Source organism: Gopherus flavomarginatus, chromosome 10 (assembly GCF_025201925.1).
Source record: "Gopherus flavomarginatus isolate rGopFla2 chromosome 10, rGopFla2.mat.asm, whole genome shotgun sequence".
Lineage (NCBI taxonomy): Eukaryota > Metazoa > Chordata > Testudines > Testudinidae > Gopherus > Gopherus flavomarginatus.
This window is the reverse complement of record NC_066626.1, coordinates 18,323,018-18,345,505: the sequence shown is the minus strand read 5'-3', so window position 1 is coordinate 18,345,505 and position 22,488 is coordinate 18,323,018. Positions and strand designations below refer to the sequence as shown.

Genomic DNA, 22,488 nt, shown 5'->3' with positions numbered 1-22,488 from the left:
ACAATTTGGTGTCAGCATTGCCTAGCCTGCCTGATGGCCCATTAAGGACCATCAGCTATACAACTGACCCATTGAGAGAAGGCAGAAACACCTTGTGACTCAGAAAATCATGCAGGGACTTGCTTATGGACAGAACTATAAGGTTTTTTCATGCCATGTGCTGGATAGCTTATCTTTGGAACACTTTAGTATTCGTCTGTTTCCCACGCAGTAACTCTGTGGTCTGTCAAGCTGCTGCTGCACCCTCTGTAACTCTCACTCAGCCTCCTCAACTCCTCCCCCCTCCTTCCTGTTTCCTTTCCTTTCAGACTCCCAACAGCCAGTGCTCTCAGTTCTAATAATTACAAGCACATCTAAACACCACACACTTCTGGGGTATATTTCCTCTGATAACCTCAGCAATCCCACTAGAATATGAAACGGGAGCCTGAAGATGCTAACCAAGGCCCTGATCCTGTAGTATGTTCCTCACTGGCAGACCACTATGGTTGTGCAGAGCCCCATTGACTTCAGCATGGAGAGCATTGCAGGATGGAGACCTTAGATGTAAAGAGGTTCAACACAGATGAAAAATGAGTGGGGAAAAGCAGGAAAATGAACTGCAACAGATCTGGAACACAGATATCAAAGGAAAAGAGTCAGTGGGTGAAGGTCTGTGACCTTTGTTCAGCAGGAGATCAGACGAGATGATCAATTGTCCCTTCTGGCCTCAAAGACAATGAATTAAAACTATTTGTAAAGAATGTGCATGTTAGCACAGTAGGGCAAAACTTTTCCTCTTCATCACGTGCCATTTGAGGGGCTGCATACAGCACAGTTTTAGCCAATGAAAACTAAAGACCATGGCAATACTTTGATAAATAGAGTGCTAGAATAATACAGATAAATCACCCATTTGTTTAAGTTTCACCATAGTGCACTGTTCCTTTTTATCTCAGGGCAGTTCACAGAAAGCAGTCATGGTATACTAATCCGTTCCAAGTAAAGCCCTTGAATATATTCCTCTCTGCATTGTTCTAGCTTTCACGTGACTAGGGACAGGGGATTGTGTGTGGTGTTGGTGTGGTTTTTTACTTGTAATGAATTCTTTCAAAGGGAATCTTTCTCTTTGCTTTGGCTTTCAAGGGATTAGCTCAATGCATTTCAATTTTTGGTTAATTATAGAAAAGTCCTTACATTGCTACTTTTGGGTAAAATCAGTCTTAAATATTGGAATAACAATAAGGCCTCTGTTCAGCACAACCCCTAAGCCTGTGCTTAACTTTAAGTAAGAGCTTAAGTCCATCTCTATTCAGCAGAGCATTTATGCACATCAGATCTTTTGCTGAATCCAGGCCATCAAGTTCAATAGCTTGCTTCCACCAGTGGTAAATACATGGGGTGAAATCCTGGCTCCTTTCAAGTTAATGGTAAAACTTCCACTGACTTTAATTGGGACAAGATTTTACATCTGGTTCAAGAGAGAGCAAGGAAAAGCAAACAAAACACCAGTACATAGCTTCGTCTGTTGGGTCAGGTTTTTTCCACCTCCGGTTTGAAATATAGGGTAGTTTTTGCAGTTCTATACTCGTCTTCAACTTGTCTCAGATTGGAGAGAGATGTGGTGTCAGTTTTCAAAATGTAGCAGACAGGCAAAGATGATCACATAGCACGTGTAGTGCAGGGATGAAGGATGATTTTGTGGTTAAGGCATAGATCTGAGATTCAGGAGATCTGGATCCAGTTCCCAGGTCTGCCACCAACTTCCTGGGTGATCATGGGCAAGACATTTCATCCCTGTGAGAATGGAGACTGCAGGAGTGAGCGTCCCAGCCTGAGTCAACAGACTTGGGCTGGCAGGGCTTGCACCAGTGCTCTAAAAATAGCTGTTGCAGACAGCCCTTTAAAGCCCACACACCTAAGCTTGAGAGCCTGAGTTGCAGATATTTCAGGTGCAAGCCCCACTAGTATGAGTTTGTGGATCCTGCCTGGAAGGGTCACTCCTGGATGCAGTGTAGACATAGCCTACATGTTTAAAGCAAAACAAAGCAAGATGCGAGTTGTACCTGGTTTCATTCTGGAACTCTTGCAGAGCTGCCCTTGCAATCCATAAACAAAACACAATGCATTTGAACCAATGGGCAATAAAAAAAAAAACATGTTGTTTCAAAGGTTTTATTTTCTTTTGCATACATGAAGTTAGTATACAATACCAGGCCTGGGGCATATATTAATACAACTGTACGACACATCAGCATAGCTAGGCACTTCAGAGACAATTGTCTGTACTGATGGATATCTTCTGGCTACTCAGTCATTTGTTTTTTACCCTATAGAATTTTAATGTGCAAGATAAAATATAAAGAATAACTATATCACTCTGTCCATAGTATCAGAAACGTCCCTTATCAATGAGAATTTCTACTCAGATTGGGCCTAATATAACTCATATTAAAGTTAATTGAAAACCTCTCCTTGCCTTCAGTAGGAACTGGGTCAGGCCCCGTGGCCCTGATTGAGCAAGGCATCCTGATTCTGCAAAGCACTGAAGCCCCATTGACTTAATGGGACTTAAGCACTTGCTTTGCTGAACAGAGATGATCTTGTTAGCGTGCTAAAGGCCTTTGCTGAATCAGGGCCTACATCAGCATGGGAGTGAGCTATTAAAGATACAGAAAAGGGGATGGAGAAATGCTAGGCAACAATATGAAAGCTGTGTTGAAAACTAGGGGTACAACTGCTAGCTTTAGCTTGTTCCTTCAAGAAATCAAATAGCAACTAATATGGAAAGGAACAGTAACACTGAAGATGAACAGGAGGATAATGTGCTCCATCTTGAGGTAGGCAGCCTGTTTCCATAACAGAGCCAAGGGGGCTAAAAAAGCCATTCAAATACAAAAGTAGCACACCCGCCTCACCAAAATCTAGGGACTAAACCTCCCCCACTCTCAAAAATGAATTGCACACCACTGTCTTCGGTAAGAGTCATGAGACTAGGATGACCAGACTAGGGACAGTCCCGATATTGAGGCTTTTTCTTATATAGAAGCCTATTACCCCTCATCCCCTGTCCCGATTTTTCACACTTGCTGTCTGGTCACCCTACATGAGACCTGGCTTCTTGTTACATCTCTGCTTCCCTTCCACTCTTCGGTGCAAGGTCCTCTGGAAAGATTCCTTGCTTAAACTGTTTTCTAGCCCCCTGCAGGACACAAACAAACATTGAGCTGTTAAACATATGTACAGTGTGGCACTGGGCCACTGGCAACAAGTTCATCAGCTTGTCTACCCAGCAGATACAAGGGACACAATAGAGCTGGGCAAATAGTGTAAAAATAACAGAAGGCACGATTCACCACTGCATTTGTCCAGTTTTACATGAGTGGGAACCTATGGATTTCTTCAGGGAGATAAGTGTTCAGATTTTTAAATAAACAATCTTTGATCAGTTTTATGCCCTACAGATAATTCCAGTGAATGAGTTTTGCTGGCAGGAATATTTGCCGAAACAGTGAATTTCCAGTGAATATTACAGAATTTTACTGGAAAGCAAATTTCAAATTTATAATAGGGAAGTATCGGCTTTTCGTTGACCTAAAGAAATCAAATACAATTGATGCTATATAGATCATTAATTTCAGAGCTCCTGCAAATTGATTGGAAACGACTGCAAAATCTTCCATTCTGTAGCACTCCAGAAAAGGCTCTGTGAACCATGGATGGTCCAACAGGCACAATTTGATGTATGCTGGTATATGCTATTGCTGCCAAAATGGTTTGACCTGGTTTGTATTTTAGACTTACTTTGTTGTCTGGCTTTTTTGCTGTTGATGGAGATTCTGATCGCTTGCAGTCCTTATTTGTTCTTGTTGAATTGGTGGTGGCATGTTGATTTGCTGCTGCCTTTTGAAACTTGACACCTTGGCAAAGAGAATATCAACTCATAGTCATATAGCGCTTCCACCTTCCATCCGGAAGGATTCCCAGATAGCTTACCGATTTCCTACCTTGCATCAATACATGCTCAGACGGAAGGTTGCCATTGTCAGGTTCTTTCCATCCCTAATGCCTTGGGGGTGGTTCTCATTTTGGTACATTGTGAGTAGTCTGTTTTGTTTTGTGACTAATACTGGCCTGCACTAGAACTACTGCGGAAGTTCAGAATCTAGTCCAAGGTCAAGACTGCTCACATGTATCTTCAAATGTATTAAAGACAAACACTATCTGACCGTGCCGACTAAGCCATTATTACATAACTATCAAACCAGCAAGGAATGATCCATTTGGAACAATACTTTGCACTTACACTAGCTGATCCAAAGACCCTTGACTTCAGTGGGAAGGCCCCTATGGGTTTCAATGGGCTCTGGGTCAGGTTCATATAGCACTTTTCACCTGTACATCTCAAAACACTTTACAAAGGTGGGTAAGCATTATTATCCCCATGTCACAGGTGGGGAGACAGAAAGGTTAAATAGTTTGCTGTAAAACAGTGGCAATCTTGGAATTAAAATTCAGAATTCCGAACTCCCAGCCCCCTGCTTAAATCCCCAGGTGAAATGAGGCAAAACATGCTTACTCTGTTTCCAGGCATGTTCTGCAGCTTTCGGGGCTGTCAGCATGGCAAAAGGATGCAAAGAGAGGTTGAAAGGGTGAATCCGGTGACCCTGGAAGGGCAAAAACAGTTAGAGGTTAATCAGAAATTGTACAATCGTTTGTCTATTTTATAGTCTTTACAGCCCTGAGTATGTTATTACAAATCATTGGTATTTTCCCTTGGATCACGTCCATTTTTCTGAAATGTTTACTTCTACCTTTCCCCATCCTCTTTTGCCCTCTCCCAGTGGCTTGGCAGTGCTGATATCCTTTGTTAGATAACCCCTGTATCTCTTGGTTTAGGTGCTCTTTTCAGAGACTGATTTTTTACCCATCACCGTGATATTTGGGAACCATCCAGCAAAGCAGGGTGGAAAGACTTGCATATAAACAAAAAGAGAGGCAAACAGAGGCTCTGACTATATTATTTTCAAAGCAACTTTGCTACCGCCTCACCGGCAAGAATCTATCTCTGAGCTACATGCTACTCACTATTCAGAGACAGGTGTTGTTCCAAGCATCACAGCTAAATTCAGAGTGACAGCAAATGAGAGGAAAAACAGCATAACAGCTTCATCTGAAATCTCTCCTTGTCTCCACCAGAAGCAGATCAGGAGCTCCAGCCATGGGAATACCAACCAAAGGGGCAGCACTATGGGAAATGGCATGAGCAGGCACTTCGGGAAATCTGGTAAGAAAACCTGCTTTGAATGCTGCACTCTGCAGAGGCCCCACTTAGAAGGGAGGTATGGAGCTTCCCAGGCCGTAAAACAAACAGAACATCCCTGGGTCAAGTGGAACCCCCATCATACAACTCCCAGATGGAATTTCCATCCCCCTATGTTGGAACAACAAGAACGAGGGAATTTGGTCAGTGTCACCTTTTTTCTACAGATTATGTGGCTGTGCCCAAACATAGCAGTAACCCTATCCAGACACCAGATGGCAGTCCATATTAATAAGGCCAGGCACAAATGATTTGTTTTATAAGTGCACCAGAGACATTGCTAATTATATGGTTTATTATAATCTGATTACAATTCCACAGTAACTTTGGCAGTTGCTTTGGTAACACTTACTTTAAGCCACACCAAGTATGTTAGAGCTACCTGTAGACCACCGCAGTGTGCTGCTGGAACAGGCGGGAGCTTTCCTAATACTTTCAAAGTCATGAACTCAAATCTGCAAAGACTGATTTTGAAGTATGAGAGCAATTACTAATGTAGGCCTGATTTTCTCCTATGCTGAGGTCTGCTCCGCAGGGAGAAAGTTTTACCTCTGTGATCCTCCTGGTGCATCTATGCTGGCCCTGGCATATCAGCATAAACGAGAGCATCTCTGGGGCTGCTCTAATTTAGGCCAGCTGGCTGGGGGCCCTATGGGACCTTGTTCCAGCCATGAATTTTTATAGCCCCGGCACATGCTGCCCTTCCCCCTCTGTCCTGGCACACCCCAACATGTCCCTTCCCTCCCACCCCCCCTGCCAGGGAGTAGAGGAAGCAGTTGGGGTAGGAGTCAGCTACCACTTGCTCCAAACTGAGAGCTCTGCTGTGCCAAGGGAACTCTACTTGGGCTACAGCTCTGCTGCTACTCGAGTCAATGTTAACATTCCCCTTGACTTCCCTTCAGTGGTGCAGGATGCAGCTCCTGGTGCTAGGATCCTATCAGAGACTCAAGCTATACAGGGGTGGTTGACACATGGCTGGAAGATCTATAATCAGAACTGATAAACTCTATCTTAGATAGCCCTTTTCACAGATAAATCTCAGAGTGCTTCATGGATAGGGAAACCGAGGCACCGACTTGCCCAGTGTCACCCAGTAGGCCTGTGCTGACAATGCTGTTGGCGATTTGGCAAGTGGCATACTTTCCTTTTGAGTTAACATTAAATCCATGTATCAACATGGTCCACTGTGCTCTCGGAAGTGCCATCTCAGAAAACTGAGGCCCTGGCCACTTGTGGCTATTAAAAATCACATACAGTGACCTTTGTGGCACTGGTCTAGCAAAGCACTTAAGTACACACTTAAGGTTAAGCATATGAATAGTCGCACTGAAGTCAGTGGGGAAACTCACATGTCTAATCTTGAGCATGTGCTGAAGTGTTTTGCTTTACTAAACCACTAAGATTGAGTATTACCTTAATATTCTAGCTTGGAAGCCAGGGCCTAAAACCAGTGATGTCCACTGAATGCTTGTTGTTTGTGTTGTACATGCAGTAGCTCAGTTACTGAGTTACTCATTTACTAAGAGAACACATTCAGATCTATTTGGTGTCTATTGGTATCAAGTCCTGCACAGACAAAATAGATCAATTTTCTTTTTCTGTCTTTTAGCCCAGGGATTATCTTCAGCTGGTGCACAGAGAAAAAGTACAGGAGAAAGAGACAATTGGCTCCCTCTCGGGAACAAGACCTGCTCCCTGAAGGTCAATTACACAAACAAAGAAAGCTTTTGTATGTTGATACCAGTCTTACACAGGCGCTTTGTTGTTCACTTTAGCTGGTGAGGTCCCCTCTCAAGGAAACTGCTGACCACTGAGTTCTCTTTCTCTGAGTCCTTTATGCCAGATAAGAAAGGGAAGTTTATAACATTGGTTTCTTAGACAGGAGATGGTCCAGTGGTTATAGTACTAGGCTGGGACTTGGGAGACCTAAATGTAAGTTCCTAGTATGCCAGTCTCTCTGTTCCTCATCTGTAAAATGGGCATAATGGCACTTCACTATCTTATACGGGTATTGGCAGAGTAGATAAAGATAGTGAGTTGCTCAGGTACTATGGTCACAAGCGCCAGCTTCTAATTTTCCCCAGAGATGCCCAACTCCTGCTCAGCCTCAGGACCCGCCCCGACTCCAACCCTTTCCTCAAGCCTCCACCCCTGCCCTGCCTCTTCCCTCCCTCGCTCCACCTCTACCACACCTCTTCCCCATCTTTTTATGCCCTCTTCCTCCCAGTGCTCCTGCATACTGCTGAACAGCCGTTCTGTGGGAGGCACTGGACGGAGGGGAGGAGTTGATTGGCAGGGGCCACAGGCAGGAATGGGGGGAGGGAGGGAAGCTCAGCTGCCGATGGGTGCTAAGCACCCACTAATTTTTCTCCGTGGGTGCTCCAGGTAATAGGGGGGCACATAAGTACATTAGATCGAATTCTTTTTAAATTTTCCATGGCATTTTCAGCAGTGTTTTTAACCACTTGATTTTTGTTACCAAAACTTCAATTGAAGTCACTTTTGAAATTTTCCATTTACAGGCAATAAGAAAACAAGGTTTTAGGTAAAGAGAAATTTTTAGATAAAAAAGTTAGTCAAAAATATCACCAAAAATTTCATGGAAAAATTGTATGCTGACGATTTTCCATAAAAACATTTTTTTAAAAAGGCCATTTTTGGATGAAAAACACGTTGTGCCCAAAATGTTGATGATCTCTAGGCTCAGACACGTGAGTGCATGTGAAGAGAGTTCCACCAGATAACGTGAGGACATTATCTGCCTTGGGGAAAGGCTGAATAACTTGGGCCTTGTCTACACCAGGAAATTAGGGTGATATAACTACATTGCCCAAGAGTGTGAAAAAGCCACAGCCCTCAGCAATGCAGTCAAACCAATCTGACCCCCAGTACAGACTGCGCAAGGTCGGTGGCAGTTCGATGGGCAACCTAGCTACTGCCTCTCAGGGAGGTGAGACCTCATCTGGAATACTGTGTGCAATTCTGGTCTCCTATGTTTAAGAAAGATTAATTCAAACTGGAACAAGAGCGGAGAAGGGCTACTGGGATGATCAGAGGACTGGAAAACCTACCTTGTGAGACGAGACTCAAAGAGCTTGGCGTGTTTAGCCTAACCAAACAAAGGCTGAGGGGAGATATGGTTTATCTCTATAAATATATCAGAGGGATAAATACCAGGAAGGGAGAGAAGTTATTTAAATTAAGCGCCAGTGTAGACACAAATGGATGTAAACTGGTCATCAACAAGTTTAGGCTTGGAATTAGATGAAGATTTCTAACCATCAGAAGAGTGAAGTTTTGGAACAGACATTCCAGTGGGGGCAAAAAACCTAACTGCCTTCAAGTCTGAGCTTGATAAGTTTATGAAAGGGATGGTATGATGAGATTGCCAACATTGGCGTGTAGCTGATCTGTGACTGCTAGCGGCAAATATCTCCAAGGGCAAGTGATGGGACACTAGATGGGGTTACTACAGCAAATTCTTTCCCAGATATTTGGCTGGTGGATCTTGCCCACCTGCTCAGGGTCTAACTGATCAATACATTTGGGGTCAGGAAGGAATTTCCCCCCGGGTCAGATTGGCTTGGGGCATGGGTCACTTGCAGGTTTAAATGAGTGTAAATGGTAGTTTCTCTGTAACTTTAAGTCTTTAAATCATGATGTGAGGACTTCAGTAGCTCAGCCAGAGGTTAGGGGTCTACTAGGAGTGGGTGGCTGTGGGACTGTGGCCTACAATGTGCAGGAGATCAAACTAGATGATCATGATGCTCCCTTCTGGCCTTAACGTCTATGAAATGGATTATCTCCTGTGACAGAAGCCCTCCCATTGGCGTAGTAGGGAATATCTTCATGGAAGCACAGTGGCGCAGCTGCAATATTTTAAGTGTGGACAAACTTAGTGGAAATGCATTTACTTCCCCCTCCTCTTTTGTGAACAGCTTTAATTCCAAAGTGAAATTAAATGAGATGGGGAGACTCAGCTAAACTCCTGCCGCACGTGAGTCCATGCTACAAAAGCACGACATATAATGGATCAAATTCTTCCCTGACTTATGCCCCATGCAACCGCATGCAAGTCCAAGGAGCGGAATCTCTGGCACCAGAAGTCAACAGAGGATATCAGTCGAGGCAGAATTTGGTCTACTATGCTATGCTGCTGGGGAGACTCAGGACACAGATGGTAATAGAAGTGAACTCTCTCTCACCTATGGAGAGGGTGGTCCTCCCAAAGTTGGGGGTACAGTTGAGAAGCTTGTGTACAACTTCCCAGGTCTACGTGGCCTTTGTGTATCAAGAAGCCTCCATTTGCCTTGCTACCAATCCTTAAATTGAGTTTAGACTCTCCTGACTAGCTACCCACTTGTAGCCTGCAAGGCCCCTTTAGAGTCAAATCCAACTGTGGTGTTAGTTTGGCTCCTTCATATGTTAATTCCCATCTGTATTCCATTTCTCCAGTAACTTGCTTCCTCTTTGTATGAAAGGAAGAGTGGTCATGGGCTCGTTCTACAGCAGATGACATGGCCAGAACTGGTTGTATCGTCAGATAGGCATTGAGGAGCCATTTACATTTCAGGTATGTCTACACAGCAAAGAGAAACCCACGACTGGCCCACACCAGCCAACTCAGGCTTGTGGGGCTGTTTCATTGCTGTGTAGACTTCTGGGCTTGGGCTGCAACCTGAGCTCTGGGACCCTCCCACTTCTCAGGATCTTAGAGCCCAGGCAGCCTGAGCCCCACAAGCCTGAGTCAGCTGGCATGGGCCAGCCGCAGGAGTCTAGTTGCTGTGCGGCCATACCCTACAAGTCCCACACTGCCAGCGCGTGGCTGCTGCACGGTTACAGATTCCATGTTCTAGAAACTGAGCGCTTCTGTAGCATGGCTGGGACAACACCATTAATGCTGGGGGATCATGTTGTAGCCCAGGTTGCCCCAAGCATATGATCACCTAGAACTAGAGCTGATCAGAGTTTTTGAAATGTTGACAAATTTTTAACAAACAATTTTACTAAAACGTTTGTGGTTTTTTAACCAACTGTGCACATAACTGTGCAAGACAGCAGTGCGCTGCCACAGTAAGATTCATAGTGTTGTCTCGCCCTTAAAACAGGGAGCCAGATTCTCAACTGGTGTAAATTGGTGTGGCTAGCTTGAAGTCAAGGCAGCTCTGGCAGTTTACATCAGCTGGGAATGTGACCCAGTGTTCAGCTGTGTGCCTCCACTGACACTTCAGTGACATGGAGGATCTTTACTTTGACTACAGTCAGTACCTGTTATTTCAAACCATTAAAAAAGGCCCCTGTTTGCACCCAGAAGTTTGCATGTGTAACCACGAGTGACATGCAGTAATCAGAGGTGAGGGGTCAAAAACTTTGTCTGACTGCAATCAGAGGCAAACTGAGAATCTGGATTGAACCCACTTTGGATTTGGAGTGTTTTACTATGAAACAAAACTAGTGGGTATAGAATTAATTTAACAATTAATGAGCTTCTAGAATGAGCCGATTTTACTACTGATGTTTGCTGACTGCAGCTGATTCATGAGCCTCTGGTGGAAATATAAAAAGCAGTTCATCAGTTGCTGAGTTTACGAAATGCATCATCATGAGCGGCAGGAGCCAGAAGAGACTGGTTCTCCTTAATGAATCCATGTCTGGATATTCTGTGGCCCATAATGAAAATGCCTTATGTTCCTGACAAAGTCACAGTTTAGCTCCTGATTCTGGCCCTGATTAATTTCAGCAGAACTTCTCACATACTTAAAGTTAGGCACATGCTTAAGCCCCTTGCTAACTCAGGACCTCTGTCTCCAAATGCAGATCATTTTTATCTGGGAGGCATGGGACATACCAGGCACCTTCCTATGAGCTCAGCAGTGCCAAGATGCCTCTTCACTCTCACCTTAGCAACTGCAGCTCCCTCCAGGTAATGTGGCTTGATGACATTTGAATCCCCAATTACAGTCTGGAATTTTCTCCTGTTCAAGTCATTAGAAAAACAGATTTTAATGGAGCAGGATCAAGCCCTATGTATGGCCATGATACTTGATCAGGGGAAGGGGGAGATCTCAATGGCTCCATCAGGTCCTTACACGTGATCCCACAAGGAAGTTCTGCTGGCTTCTCTTCAAGGGGGATGTTCACAGCGATGGGTATGATGCTGAGAGGTGCAAAGATGTAAATATCTGATTCCTAGATTTGACTAAGATTTCTAGGACTGAGGAAGGATTTTTTTTGGTTAAAGTACAGGACTGAGCCTCAGAAGTTCTGGGTTCAACTGCTGGCTGTGCCACAGATTTCCTATACTGCCTTGGGATAGTCACTTAATCTCTCTTTGTGGCTGGTCAGCTGTCCGCAAAACAAGGATGATGATGCTTCCATTCTCCTACTCTCTCTGTCACTCTATTTGGATTGTAAGGACTTAAGGGAAGGCATACACTCTCCTTGTATGCACAGTGTCTGGCACAATGAAGGCTCCAGTTCAGCTCCATTCCCAGGTGGACCCTCTAGGCACTACAAACAACAAAATCACAGTCCCAGTCCTATCAGTTTGTTCAGTGTAACAGTTCATGCACAACTTGTATAGGACTTGTAAGTAACTGCACCCTCCAATGTGGTTCACTGCATTTCCTTGTCCTCTTTTCAGCATCACCATAAAGAGAAAATCTACTGGATATTTGATGGGGAAAGACCTTGGGAGGTCAGAGGATGGCACTCACACCTGCTTGGCCATCTCTTTGTGTCCCCTTCCAGTAGGAGCGTGTCTGGTCCTGCATTCAATGGAGTAGACACTGAACCTTCTCTGAACAAATGTCAGAGGAAGACAGCGCCTACACAAGAATGAGACTCATTGACTGAGTTGCAAAGCGAGGCCTACCTTTCCCAGAGTTGGGTTCTTCAACCAGACCATTGATCCTATTCAGCTGGCTAAAAACAAAATACTGTCCACAAAGTCTTCAGTGATCAAGCATTCACTGCAGACCACATATGGTGCAGCAAGTCTATGCATGCACTCCAAGTTTTAATTCAGTATGTGGCTTGATTGGCGAGGCAGGGAATCTGAGTCCACAACTCAGGCATCCCTGTAACAGGATAAGGGTTAGATAAGTGATAACACTCCCAGTGGCCTTGTGTCTATTGTTTATCTTGGTGTGGTTGTGTATTTCATTGTGGGGCAAAGAAAATAATAGCATTTTGAAAATGTTTGACCATTTTAAAGCACAGATCCCCATACAGCCAAGCAACCAGGCCTAGAAATGCCAATGTCTTCCGTTGATCCCGCAAGTTATTAAGCAATCTGCATCCAGTCCAGCACAGCACTTATCAAGTGTAACTTTAAGCATGTAGATGGTCTCATTGAAGCCAATGGGACAACACATGTGCTTAAAGTCAAGCACATGCTTCAGCGCTTTGCTGTATCACAGCCAGGGAGCTCAGCATCTTGCAGGAGTATTTTGAGCCTAGGTTTTTTAAATAGGTTTGGGTCTAGGATTTTCAGCGTTGTTGGATCATACAACGTAGGACTCGAAGGGACCTTGAGAGTTCATCTATTCCAGTCCCCTGCACTCGTGGCAGGAAAAAGTATTATCTAGACCAGACCTGACAGGTGTTTGTCTAACTTGCTCTTAAAAGTCTCCAATGATGGATATTCCACAACCTCCCTAGGCAATTTGTTCCTGTGCTTAACCACCCTGACAGTTAGGACGTTTTTCCTAATGTACAACCTAACCCCCCCTTGCTGCAAGTTAAGCCCCATTGCTATTTGTCCTATCCTCAGAGGTTAAGAAGAACCATTTTTCTCCCTCCTCCTTGAAACAACCTTTTACATACTTGAAAACTGTTATGTCCCCTCTGTCTTCTCTTCTCCAGACTAAACAAACCCAATTTTTTTCAATCTTCCTGCATTGGTCATGTTTTCTAGACCTTTAATCATTTTTGTTGCTCTTCTCTGGACTTTCTTCAATTTCTCCACATCTTTCATGAAATGTGACACCCAGAACTGGACACAATATTCTAGTTGAGGCCTAATCAGTGTGGAGTAGAGCGGAAGAATTACTTCTTGGGTCTTGCTTACAACATTCCTTCTAATACATCCCACAATGATGTTTGCTTTTTTTTGGCAACAGTGTTGCACTGTTGACTCATATTTAGCTTGTGATCCTCCCAGATCCCTCTCTGCAGTACTCCTTTCATGTGCAAACAGAAACTATAACTCATCTCAAAATTTGCATTTAACCTCCACATGCCAGCTAAATTCATCTACTTGACATGCTGCCTTACTAGGGTATAAGGCAAAAACGATTCACGCAGGTCTGCAAAATCTGTAAGAGAGGGAGGTGGCCTGAAGATTGGTAGGAAGAGACAGGCCAAGAGGGAAGTTCAGTTGCCTGGGGAGATAATATTACTGCAGAAAGCTGCCAGAATGCAGTTTTCAACAGAATTAACTTGCTATTGGCAAAAATCCACACATCAGCATAGGCAGATGTAAGCATTTCCATGGCTATTGTAGCATGCTGTACTAGAGCCATCTGGAAAGGGGGGAGGAGGGAGCTGTGGGATCCCTCTCAGGCCTTGTTTACACCAGAAATTTGCCCCAGTTCCAACTCTCACAGTAACACACATCTAGACAGGGCAAACTGATGTAATGGTGGTGACTCTCTTTTTAGCTTACTTCTAACTGGAAACACCCTATAGATGTTGCCCTCATGGCTAGCAACTAATGGCTGAAATCAGAGGAAATAAAATAGCCACATTTGGGAATGTGGAGGAGAGACAAACTTCCCGCTTCAGGACTTAGCAAACTCGAATTATTGGAGATTAGGGTTAGACCTTCATGGGAGACAAATTGTCCCACATCTGCATATTGTGGGGGCTCCTGCACCTTCCTCTGAAGCATCTGGCAGTGGTCACGGTCAAAGACAGTCTTCCGAACTAGCTGCACCACAAATCTGATTTAGTGTTTCAATTCCTATGGAAATCCTCAGTGCAGATAAGGCCTGAGAGTGAAAAGTGCTTCAAAAAGTTTGCTGAACATGTCCAGCCAGTTGTAGTACAGAGTCTCATATTTGGATCAGGGCAGCGTCCTGATTCCCCCCCGCCCCCTGTACAGTAAATGCATTTTAAAAAAATTCTCTTCAGCAGGTGGGTGGGGAACTAGGAAGCAGGGGTGCTGGAACAATTTGTATAGTGGGACTGCTGAGAGCCACTGAACCAAACTGTAAACTCTGGATATAATAGAAACCACTTCAAGCCAGGGGATGCAGGAGCACCCCCAGCACCCGTAGTTCCAGCACCTATGCTAGGAAGCTTGTCTTGTTATTATCATATGCCTCTCAGGGTATGTGTGTGATATTACCCTGCCCGAATACGTAGATCAAAAGGGACTGTTAAAGAAACGAGGCGGGAAATGTACAACAAAGGCCTAGGTAAGGATCATCCCCTCAAACATGAGCCAGGTTTCTAGCCCTGGACAGGAGACTCCTCAGACCTCATCCTGGCAACAGCTGAGAATCTGCAGCTTGCCAACTGCTGTCGGCTGACACACAGACTGACCGGGAGTCAGGGACCTGCTGTAAGTTGGTGCCCAAGAGAGCAGAGGAGCGCCAGGGCTAAGTCATCTCTGAGCGGAAAGCCAAGCGGAGGTAAGACAGTATGCGTAGATCTCTGTTTTAAATTCACTGCCCTGAGTGCTGTGACTGGTTTGGCAAAATAAATCATATTTTTTATTTTGGAGAAGCTGCTTCTATGTCACTGCAAACGGTCACTGTCCACAGATTCCCAGCAGAAAATTCTTGCTGGTGCTAAGCCCACTGGGCCTGCTAGGTATCCCAGTTGGCAACCAGGAGGCTGTAACCCAGAGAGCCAGTCAGAGTGGTTGGATGCCAGAGTCCCACCTCAAAGGGAAGTGGAGGCACGGGCCTGTCACTTGGAAGGGCTGTGCTCAGGGGACTGGAAGAGGGTCTCAGAGAAGGCAGGCTGCCTAGGGACCGAGACAAGGCGTTTGGAATGGAGCATGCTCAGAATTTTGATGGCAGGAGTTTGGCCCAGATTAATTAAGGATGGGATGAAACTATCCAGAGAATCCAGCCCTAATATAACTCCAGCAAACAAAGTGGAAACCAGTGAGCGGCAATTTAAAATAAAAGCCAGGCAGCCTACTCCACTCCATGGCTCTGGCCAGTACTTAAGTGCTTATAATGGACTGCAGAAAGCTTATCAGTGTGGTGCTGGGTCAGCTCTCCTCCGCTCATTTGTGTCAGAGTCTCCACTGGCCAGATAACCGTAATTGCCTGCTGAGTAACTAAATCCGCTCTGTTTATTCACGCAGGAGAGCAGGTATAAACAACAGCTGCTGCAGCACAGACCCAGCTGATGCCAGCTTCAAACAATTAGAAAAAGAGCTCTACAGTCTTGCCACTCACTTTGGCAGAGCGGTACCAGCGTGTTGCCGAGGGCCCCATGCTGTAAATCCCAAAGACGTCTTCAATGGGGATGCTGTTCTGTGAAAGCAGGTCAGGAAAGGGGTTTAGTCCTTGGGGTGGGTATTTTTGGGTTTGAATTAATAAATATATAGAATCCGGATGACACCCCGTCCTGTAGAGTCCTTACCAACTAGAAGGATTTTAACTTCCAGTGTTACTCTATGGGCTAGGTACCTGCTATACATGTCTAGTGTTGTCTCATGTAGCTGCTATGGCCCCACTGACATTTGCTCTTGCGACCTGCTGCCACAGAGAAGATATAGTGGAACACAGCAGGAATCTGACTAAAACACGTCATTGCATAAAGATCAGCGAAACTTGGGGCGAGAGCATTCTGCTACCAGGACTGATTCCATTCCTCCTTCATTAGATCTGTGGATCGCTGTGCATGTCACGGGATATACTGAAACATGGGCTTTGGGAGACCACTGCATAGCTCTGACTTGATCATTGTGCTGTAATTGTTCAGACTATTATTTTATCATCAGTTTCTTTGACATTCTTTATGTTAAAAGCTGTTTATGAGACAAGATATTCACCTCCCTATTCTCCATCAGATTGCTACATGCTAACGGTGCCTAATCTTTACTGTGTTTAACCAAAGGTTACAACTCCCATCCCTTGATGAAAATTAGACAGTTTTGTAATATTTAAAAACATATGTACATTGCATGGCCTGGACTCTTGCACAGTACACGGCATGTCTAGTATTTTGTTTGTCTTGGAAGCTGCTGGAGAACAAAAGATCTTGCTATCATTATTGCTTCCTTACCATTAAGGTCCCGGCATAAAATGATAAAATCATGGCTTCTCTCTCAGTTCGGTTGGGATAGATGTATCGGCTGTGAAGTGGCAAATTCCTATCCAGGATAATCGGAGGGAATATAAGTAAAGAGGGTTAGCCTGAAAGATACTGGACCTGATTTATGCCTGAGTTACTCCAGTTTTACACTGGTGTAAGTCTACTGCGGAACTGGGGCCTCCATCTGTTCATACTCACCTTTTCCCTCCTGCCAAAGGACTTTGGGCTTCTGGATCATTCAGCCACAGTAAAGCAACATTGATGGCCAAGTTGTAATGAGCCTGAAAGCAGAATAGAAAGGCAGGATGGTGCAGGAGTGAGGGCACTAGCCTCGGACTTGGGTTCAGTCTCCTACCCTGCTACAGACTTCCTATGTGACTGTGGGAAAGTCACTTAGTGCCAGATTGTTAACGCTATTTAGGAACCTAGTGGGCTTTTCAAAACCACCAAGGTGCGTAAATGTCATTGATTTCAAAATGGGTGCTGGGCACGTCAATGCTTTAGAAATCTCACTAGGCACCTAAATGCCTTTTAAAACTCTGGCCTGTAGTCTCTGTGCCGCAGTTCTCCATCTGTACAATAGCACTGCACTACCTCACCTGGGTGTGGTGAGGATAAATACCTTAAAGGCTGAGAGGTGATCGCATACTACCATGATGGGGACCACATCCGCCTAGATAGATAGACTAAAAAATGCTATTTTGTAACATGTGAAACATTGTGATCAGCTGCTGCAGGGGCTGCCTGAATAGGACACCCAGCTTAGCCTGTTCTAGCACCTTATCATTTGCAGATCATGAATAAGCAAAAATTGCCTCCAGGCACGCTGAGGCCCGTACCCTACAGCTGAAGGCTACATTCCGCAACTTACATTTTGATGGTCTCTGAACGGAGACATAAAACTAAACGTTGGTGCTAATTCTGGGACTTTCTGCCAGACATAAGCACAGCCATAAAGCTCCATCACAGAATGGGGCACCCCCAGAGCTGATCCTGGGGGAATACAATATGCTATGATAATTTTAAGGGACGCCATCCACTTGAAAATCTAAGTAGTGTGCACCTGCCATCAGTACAACACCCAGGGTGATTATAACTGAAAGGAGTGGGAAAAAAACTTCTCTCTTTGTTACCTTTGTGCATTTGACAGCACTCTGGGCTAGATTGTGGATTTGCCATGGGCCCCAAGTAAGGTGCAGACCTGGGACTAGAGGAGCTCCACTTGAGTCCTGATTCTCCCTTGCTCCAAGAGAAAGCAAGCTGCACCAGCCCTTTGCTAGGCATAGTTTACGTCTGCCTCTGTGCTGGTTCATCTTCATTGGCTGGCACCTTTGGGGAGGGTGGAGTCAAGGCTTCATCTACTACCTTCTCAAAAGCCCTCCCTTATCAACTTCACATATTTTTCCCTAGCTGTACAATAGATGCTGAACTTCGTCACAGTTGACTGGTCACAGTATCCTGGGACCAACAGAACGTTTATAGGGCTATAAAGTGAATAATACTAGGCTTTGCCCACCTCTAACTTCTAGATTTTTTTCCTTTACAGCTAATGTTAGCAAGTGATCTCGTAAAAATTAACTTGATCTATAAGTGAAAAAGCGCTCCAGGTGTGCAACTGACTTCAGGTGAGTGGATCCCTGTGTAAGGGGACTGTTATCCCCTTACTAACATTCAGTGAGGGTGTTTTGGTTGCTAGCTCCCAGTACCAAAAGGGGAAGAGTGGATGGGAAATCAGAAGCCTGAGATTGACAGTCCCCAGGAACAATGGGGATAGGCCAATGCTCCAGGTCAGCCTGATTGACAGGGCAGACAGGCTAATCAGAGAGTCAGGAGGCCAGGGGGGTCCCGTCCTCTGTGTGAGCTGGAATTGCCTGGGTCAGACAGAGTGGGGTGAGAAAGCAGGGGCCCAAGCTGAGCTGCTGTGAGCAGAGCTGCAGCCCCAAAGCCAGAGCACAGCCCAGAGAGAGCAGACCTGCTCTGGGAGCAGAGCTACAGCAACCAGAGCCAGAGGGGCCAGAGAAGCAGCCCAGGGAGCAGGTCAGTGCTGGGAGCAGAGTCACAGAAGCAGCCTGCAGAGCAGATCCTGTGCTGAGAGCAGAGCTGTAGCAACCAGAGCCAGAGAAGCAGCCCAGGGAGCTGAAGGAAGAGCAGCAACAGCAGCAGCCATGCTGAGGCAGAGTGGAGCTGGAGCTGGGGCTGAAGCAGTCTGGAGCTGGGTGCAGTGAGCAGCTGGGGAGAGTGAGGGGGACCCTGGGCAGTGGGCCCAGCACAGGGAGATGCCTCAGCCAAGAGGCTCTGCAGGCCAGACTTGGAGGGGGATCGTAACCCTGACAGGGCGGGGGCAATGCTGGGGAGAAGGCTCCTGCCAACTAGAGCCTGAGAGTGTGTGGCCACCGCCAGAGCAAGTGTCCAACCCACAGCATCCCTGCAGCACAGCCAGGGCCTGAGGAGAAGGCCTGGGACCTACAAGGAACTGCCCTGACATTCCAGGGACATTGTTTGTGATGTTTCCTGCCACAGAGCGGGGTAATGTGTTTCCTTTAACCTTTTCCATGTTTCCTTATTCCTTTTTAAACTAATTGTTAATTAAATAAACTGTATTGCTTTAAATCGTATGTAATGAAAGCATCCAGTGCAGAGAGAGCACCCCGGAGTGGGGACACTCCAGCCCCTGACCTAGGTGACCACAGCAAGGTTGGGGGTTGAGCCCCTCAGGAATCCTGGGCCCAGCCTTGTTGGGGTCACAAGGACTCTGCCAGATAGGAGAGTGCAAGGGGAGTCCTCGAGGCAGGGAGGTCTCTGGGTAAAGGAAGTGGGAGCGAGGACTCAGATCCTTCCACTAGCCCATTTCACCAGGGTAGTGCAGAAGCCAGGAAAGTTCCCCACAATAGTGGGATCATTCCCTCGCTTATACCTGTAATCATGTAAAGTCATCATATCACTAAAAACAAGTTTTCAGAGAAGTTTGTAAAATAATGGATATCTTCCATCTACAAGCGTAATAACAGGAAGAAATCCTGGCTCCAATGAAGTCAATGGGAGTCTTGTACTTCACAAACCTTACCTAACTAATCCTCACATGACAATCACCATGTGGTAGGTTTCATAACTTATATTTTTATCCCAGAAGGGATAATTATGAGCGTCTAGTTTGATCTCCTGAGCAGCACAGGGCTGTGGAATGTTACCCAGGAATTTCTGCATCAAGATCAAGTAGCAGATAAATATTACTTCCATGTTATAGATGGGGAAACTGAAGTTAAATGGCTTGGCCTTGGCCAAAGAAGGCCTCATTAATCCTGTTTAAGCTACTAAACTGACTGCTGTAAGCATGATTGTTTAATACAGTTGGTCCCCAAGGAACGACACCACATAGTTTGCTTCTGTTTGTTTGAATTAGATCCAATTGAGTTAATACCAGGTAAATCGGCTAATTTTAGCTCTCATAAGGCAAAAGAGCTGGAATAACATTTTCAAAAAGTGACTAAGTGACTCAGGAACTTAGGAGTCTAGGGTCATTGAAAGTCAGTGGGATTTAGGAACCTGTCTCTTTTGAGACCGGGATTCAGATACTTTTGAAAATGTTATATGCAACTGATCTCTAGATAGTTTCCCTCTCTTCTAGATAAAACACATTTGCTTACGGATACTAATAGCAAGTTATTTAACTGCATCAAACCAGGCACCCTTCAGTTCTTTCATTCAGGAATTAAGAATGCAAGATTAGAATAAGAAATCGTCTGGTTACCATATCATCGAGAAAGGTGGGCTGCTGTCTTCCTTTCGGGTCGAATTCATTTTCCCGAAGTCTGATGCCAACATAATCTCCCCTAAACGCAAGAGAGCAGCTTTGAGTTACAGCCTGTGCTAGGAAATCCACTGCATTGGAAGATGGAGTAAGACAACTCTCACAATCAGGGCTGTGTAGTTCAAAGCTTCACAATCTGCAAGGTTCAGCAGATATCCCAGCTGCCGATGGCAGCCTCCTTCTGACATGGAAAGCCTGTTATTTTTGCAATCTCAGCTTCCATCTCTATACTCTGAGCTATGGACCTGGCTGTCTGCATCCCCCGAAGGCTTAGAAATAAAGGGAGAGGGCAATGGTAAGCAGAGTATTCAGACTGAGGTCCTGCTTGGGACAGGCTTCGCTGGCTATTTGCTGGTGTTGCTGTTGCAATAAAAGCAACGAGCATACAGTAGGGATGTCACTGCACAACCACCAGCCTGAAATGGCTGCTTCATTGGGGTTTGGGTTTCTGAAGCTGCAACCTGCACTCAGACTGGGGCGTACTCATTCAAACAAGGAGCCTCAGTGAAGTCAGCTGTGAGCCTCCTATTGAATATAATGGAAGTTGAATTACATCCCTGGAGAAGCTGTACATGGAGAGGAACCCAGACTCTCTGGATCTAAGAGCAGGACTTTCTACTACGCGAGGTAAAGGATGTAGCCTGTTAGCTTAAAGGCAGTAATTCTAGTGCCCAGACCCTACCTGTTTGTGTGGTGCAGGCACTAGACAGGAACCATAACCCACACTGCCAGCATGAGTTCTCTATGTGCATAGCTCAGGGCAGTGGTAGGCTCTGAATCATGGAGGTTTACCTATCTAGTGCATATAAAAGGAGGACAGTGGGAGCTGGTGAGCATGCCCAGGGAAGGCTTCCCAGACTTTCCACAAGGGAAAGCCGGAGGACACATGTAAGGTATGTCGGACAGGACCTTTAGAACACAGTCATTGCTAGCTATAATGCAGTATGGGAACTACCTGGCAGTCGGTACTTACAAGAGTTTTTCAATCTTTTTTTTTAGGCGTTTCCTTTCCATGGATGGGGGAGGAGTGTTCTAGTTGGTGGGGAGGCTGCCGCAATCCAGACCGTGTACTAAGATCCAGCTTAAAGAGTAGAAGGAACAGAAAGACAGATCACTGTGTGTCAATATCACAGGGACTGAACCAAAGCCATCGATGAATTGGCACAAACTATTTCAATACCCCTGCAAAAACATGGGCGCCGCAGAAGTGGCAGAGGAGTAATATGCCAGTGGGGATGTAACAGGAAAGGAAAGCAGACAAGACGTTCTGGTAACACAAGTAAACAACAGCCGTAACAGTTCGTGGTATCCTTGGGCCAAGCCTTGAACGTGAGGGTGAGGAATTTGACCATGATGTGAAATGCGGCAGGAAGCCAGTGCAGGGATTCAAGCAGGGAGGGGCAACATCTCTTTTAGGTAGGACACCTATAAGCTTACGTGTTTCTAGAGCACCCATCACAGCAGCATCTACATAGTTAAGTAATTTAGATGTGTCTAGTATTGTCCTCCATACAGGGCATCAGAACAGATCCTGCTCACCAACTCTCCCACCTCCTAAGGCTTTTCCTGTTTCTCCATCCACCTAATGTGGGAGTATTAGTAGTCCCTGAGTGACAGGACTGGAAAGGGGGGCAAAGGAGATGTTTTTGGTTGAATGGGTTGGAAAGAAGACAGGCTGGACAGGAGAAGGCTACAGCAGGCCAGGGTGAGGATAACAAGAGTATGAGCCAAAGTTATGGCAATGTTTTGTACACGATTCACAAGTCAAATTACATGCATTACTTCCCCTCGACCATGGGTTTACAGAGTTCATGAAACCACAAACATTTAGGTTCAAACATGCAGTAAGAACGCTGTTTATATGTGTGTGTAATGTACCCACCAACGCTGTATTTAGGTGCCCTCTTTAATAGGCATCAAAAACGACAGCACTTATGTACAGCATTAGCACAATTGCTAAAAAAAAATGCCAACACAGCTGCTTGCCATGAACCGATTAAAATAGCACAACGATTCCTGTAAATATTCTGGGCCAGATCCTCATCTGCTGTAAATCAGTGTCATTTCATTAACTTCAATGAAGTCAAGAGGATTGAGA

General features: G+C 45.3%; 1 protein-coding gene across 2 annotated transcripts in view; it reads right to left on the bottom strand.

Moving 5' to 3' along the window:
* Positions 1 to 22,488, bottom strand: part of LOC127030148 (gamma-crystallin B-like) — a 91,936-nt gene that overhangs the window by 68,788 nt on the left and 660 nt on the right. Inside the window, exons 2-9 of one of the 2 annotated variants that reach the window (XM_050916192.1) lie at positions 21,364 to 21,471; positions 20,331 to 20,412; positions 16,781 to 16,863; positions 16,553 to 16,640; positions 15,721 to 15,798; positions 4,559 to 4,646; positions 3,784 to 3,899; positions 2,183 to 3,181 (exon numbers count right to left, since the gene is read on the bottom strand). In XM_050916192.1, the coding sequence (XP_050772149.1) occupies positions 3,104 to 3,181; positions 3,784 to 3,899; positions 4,559 to 4,646; positions 15,721 to 15,798; positions 16,553 to 16,640; positions 16,781 to 16,863; positions 20,331 to 20,412; positions 21,364 to 21,404 (654 nt within the window). In that variant the 5' untranslated portion in view covers positions 21,405 to 21,471 and the 3' untranslated portion in view covers positions 2,183 to 3,103. Of the gene's footprint in view, positions 1 to 2,182; positions 3,182 to 3,783; positions 3,900 to 4,558; positions 4,647 to 15,720; positions 15,799 to 16,552; positions 16,641 to 16,780; positions 16,864 to 20,330; positions 20,413 to 21,363; positions 21,472 to 22,488 lie in introns of those variants that run through there. The other variant, XM_050916191.1, reaches the window with a different exon arrangement.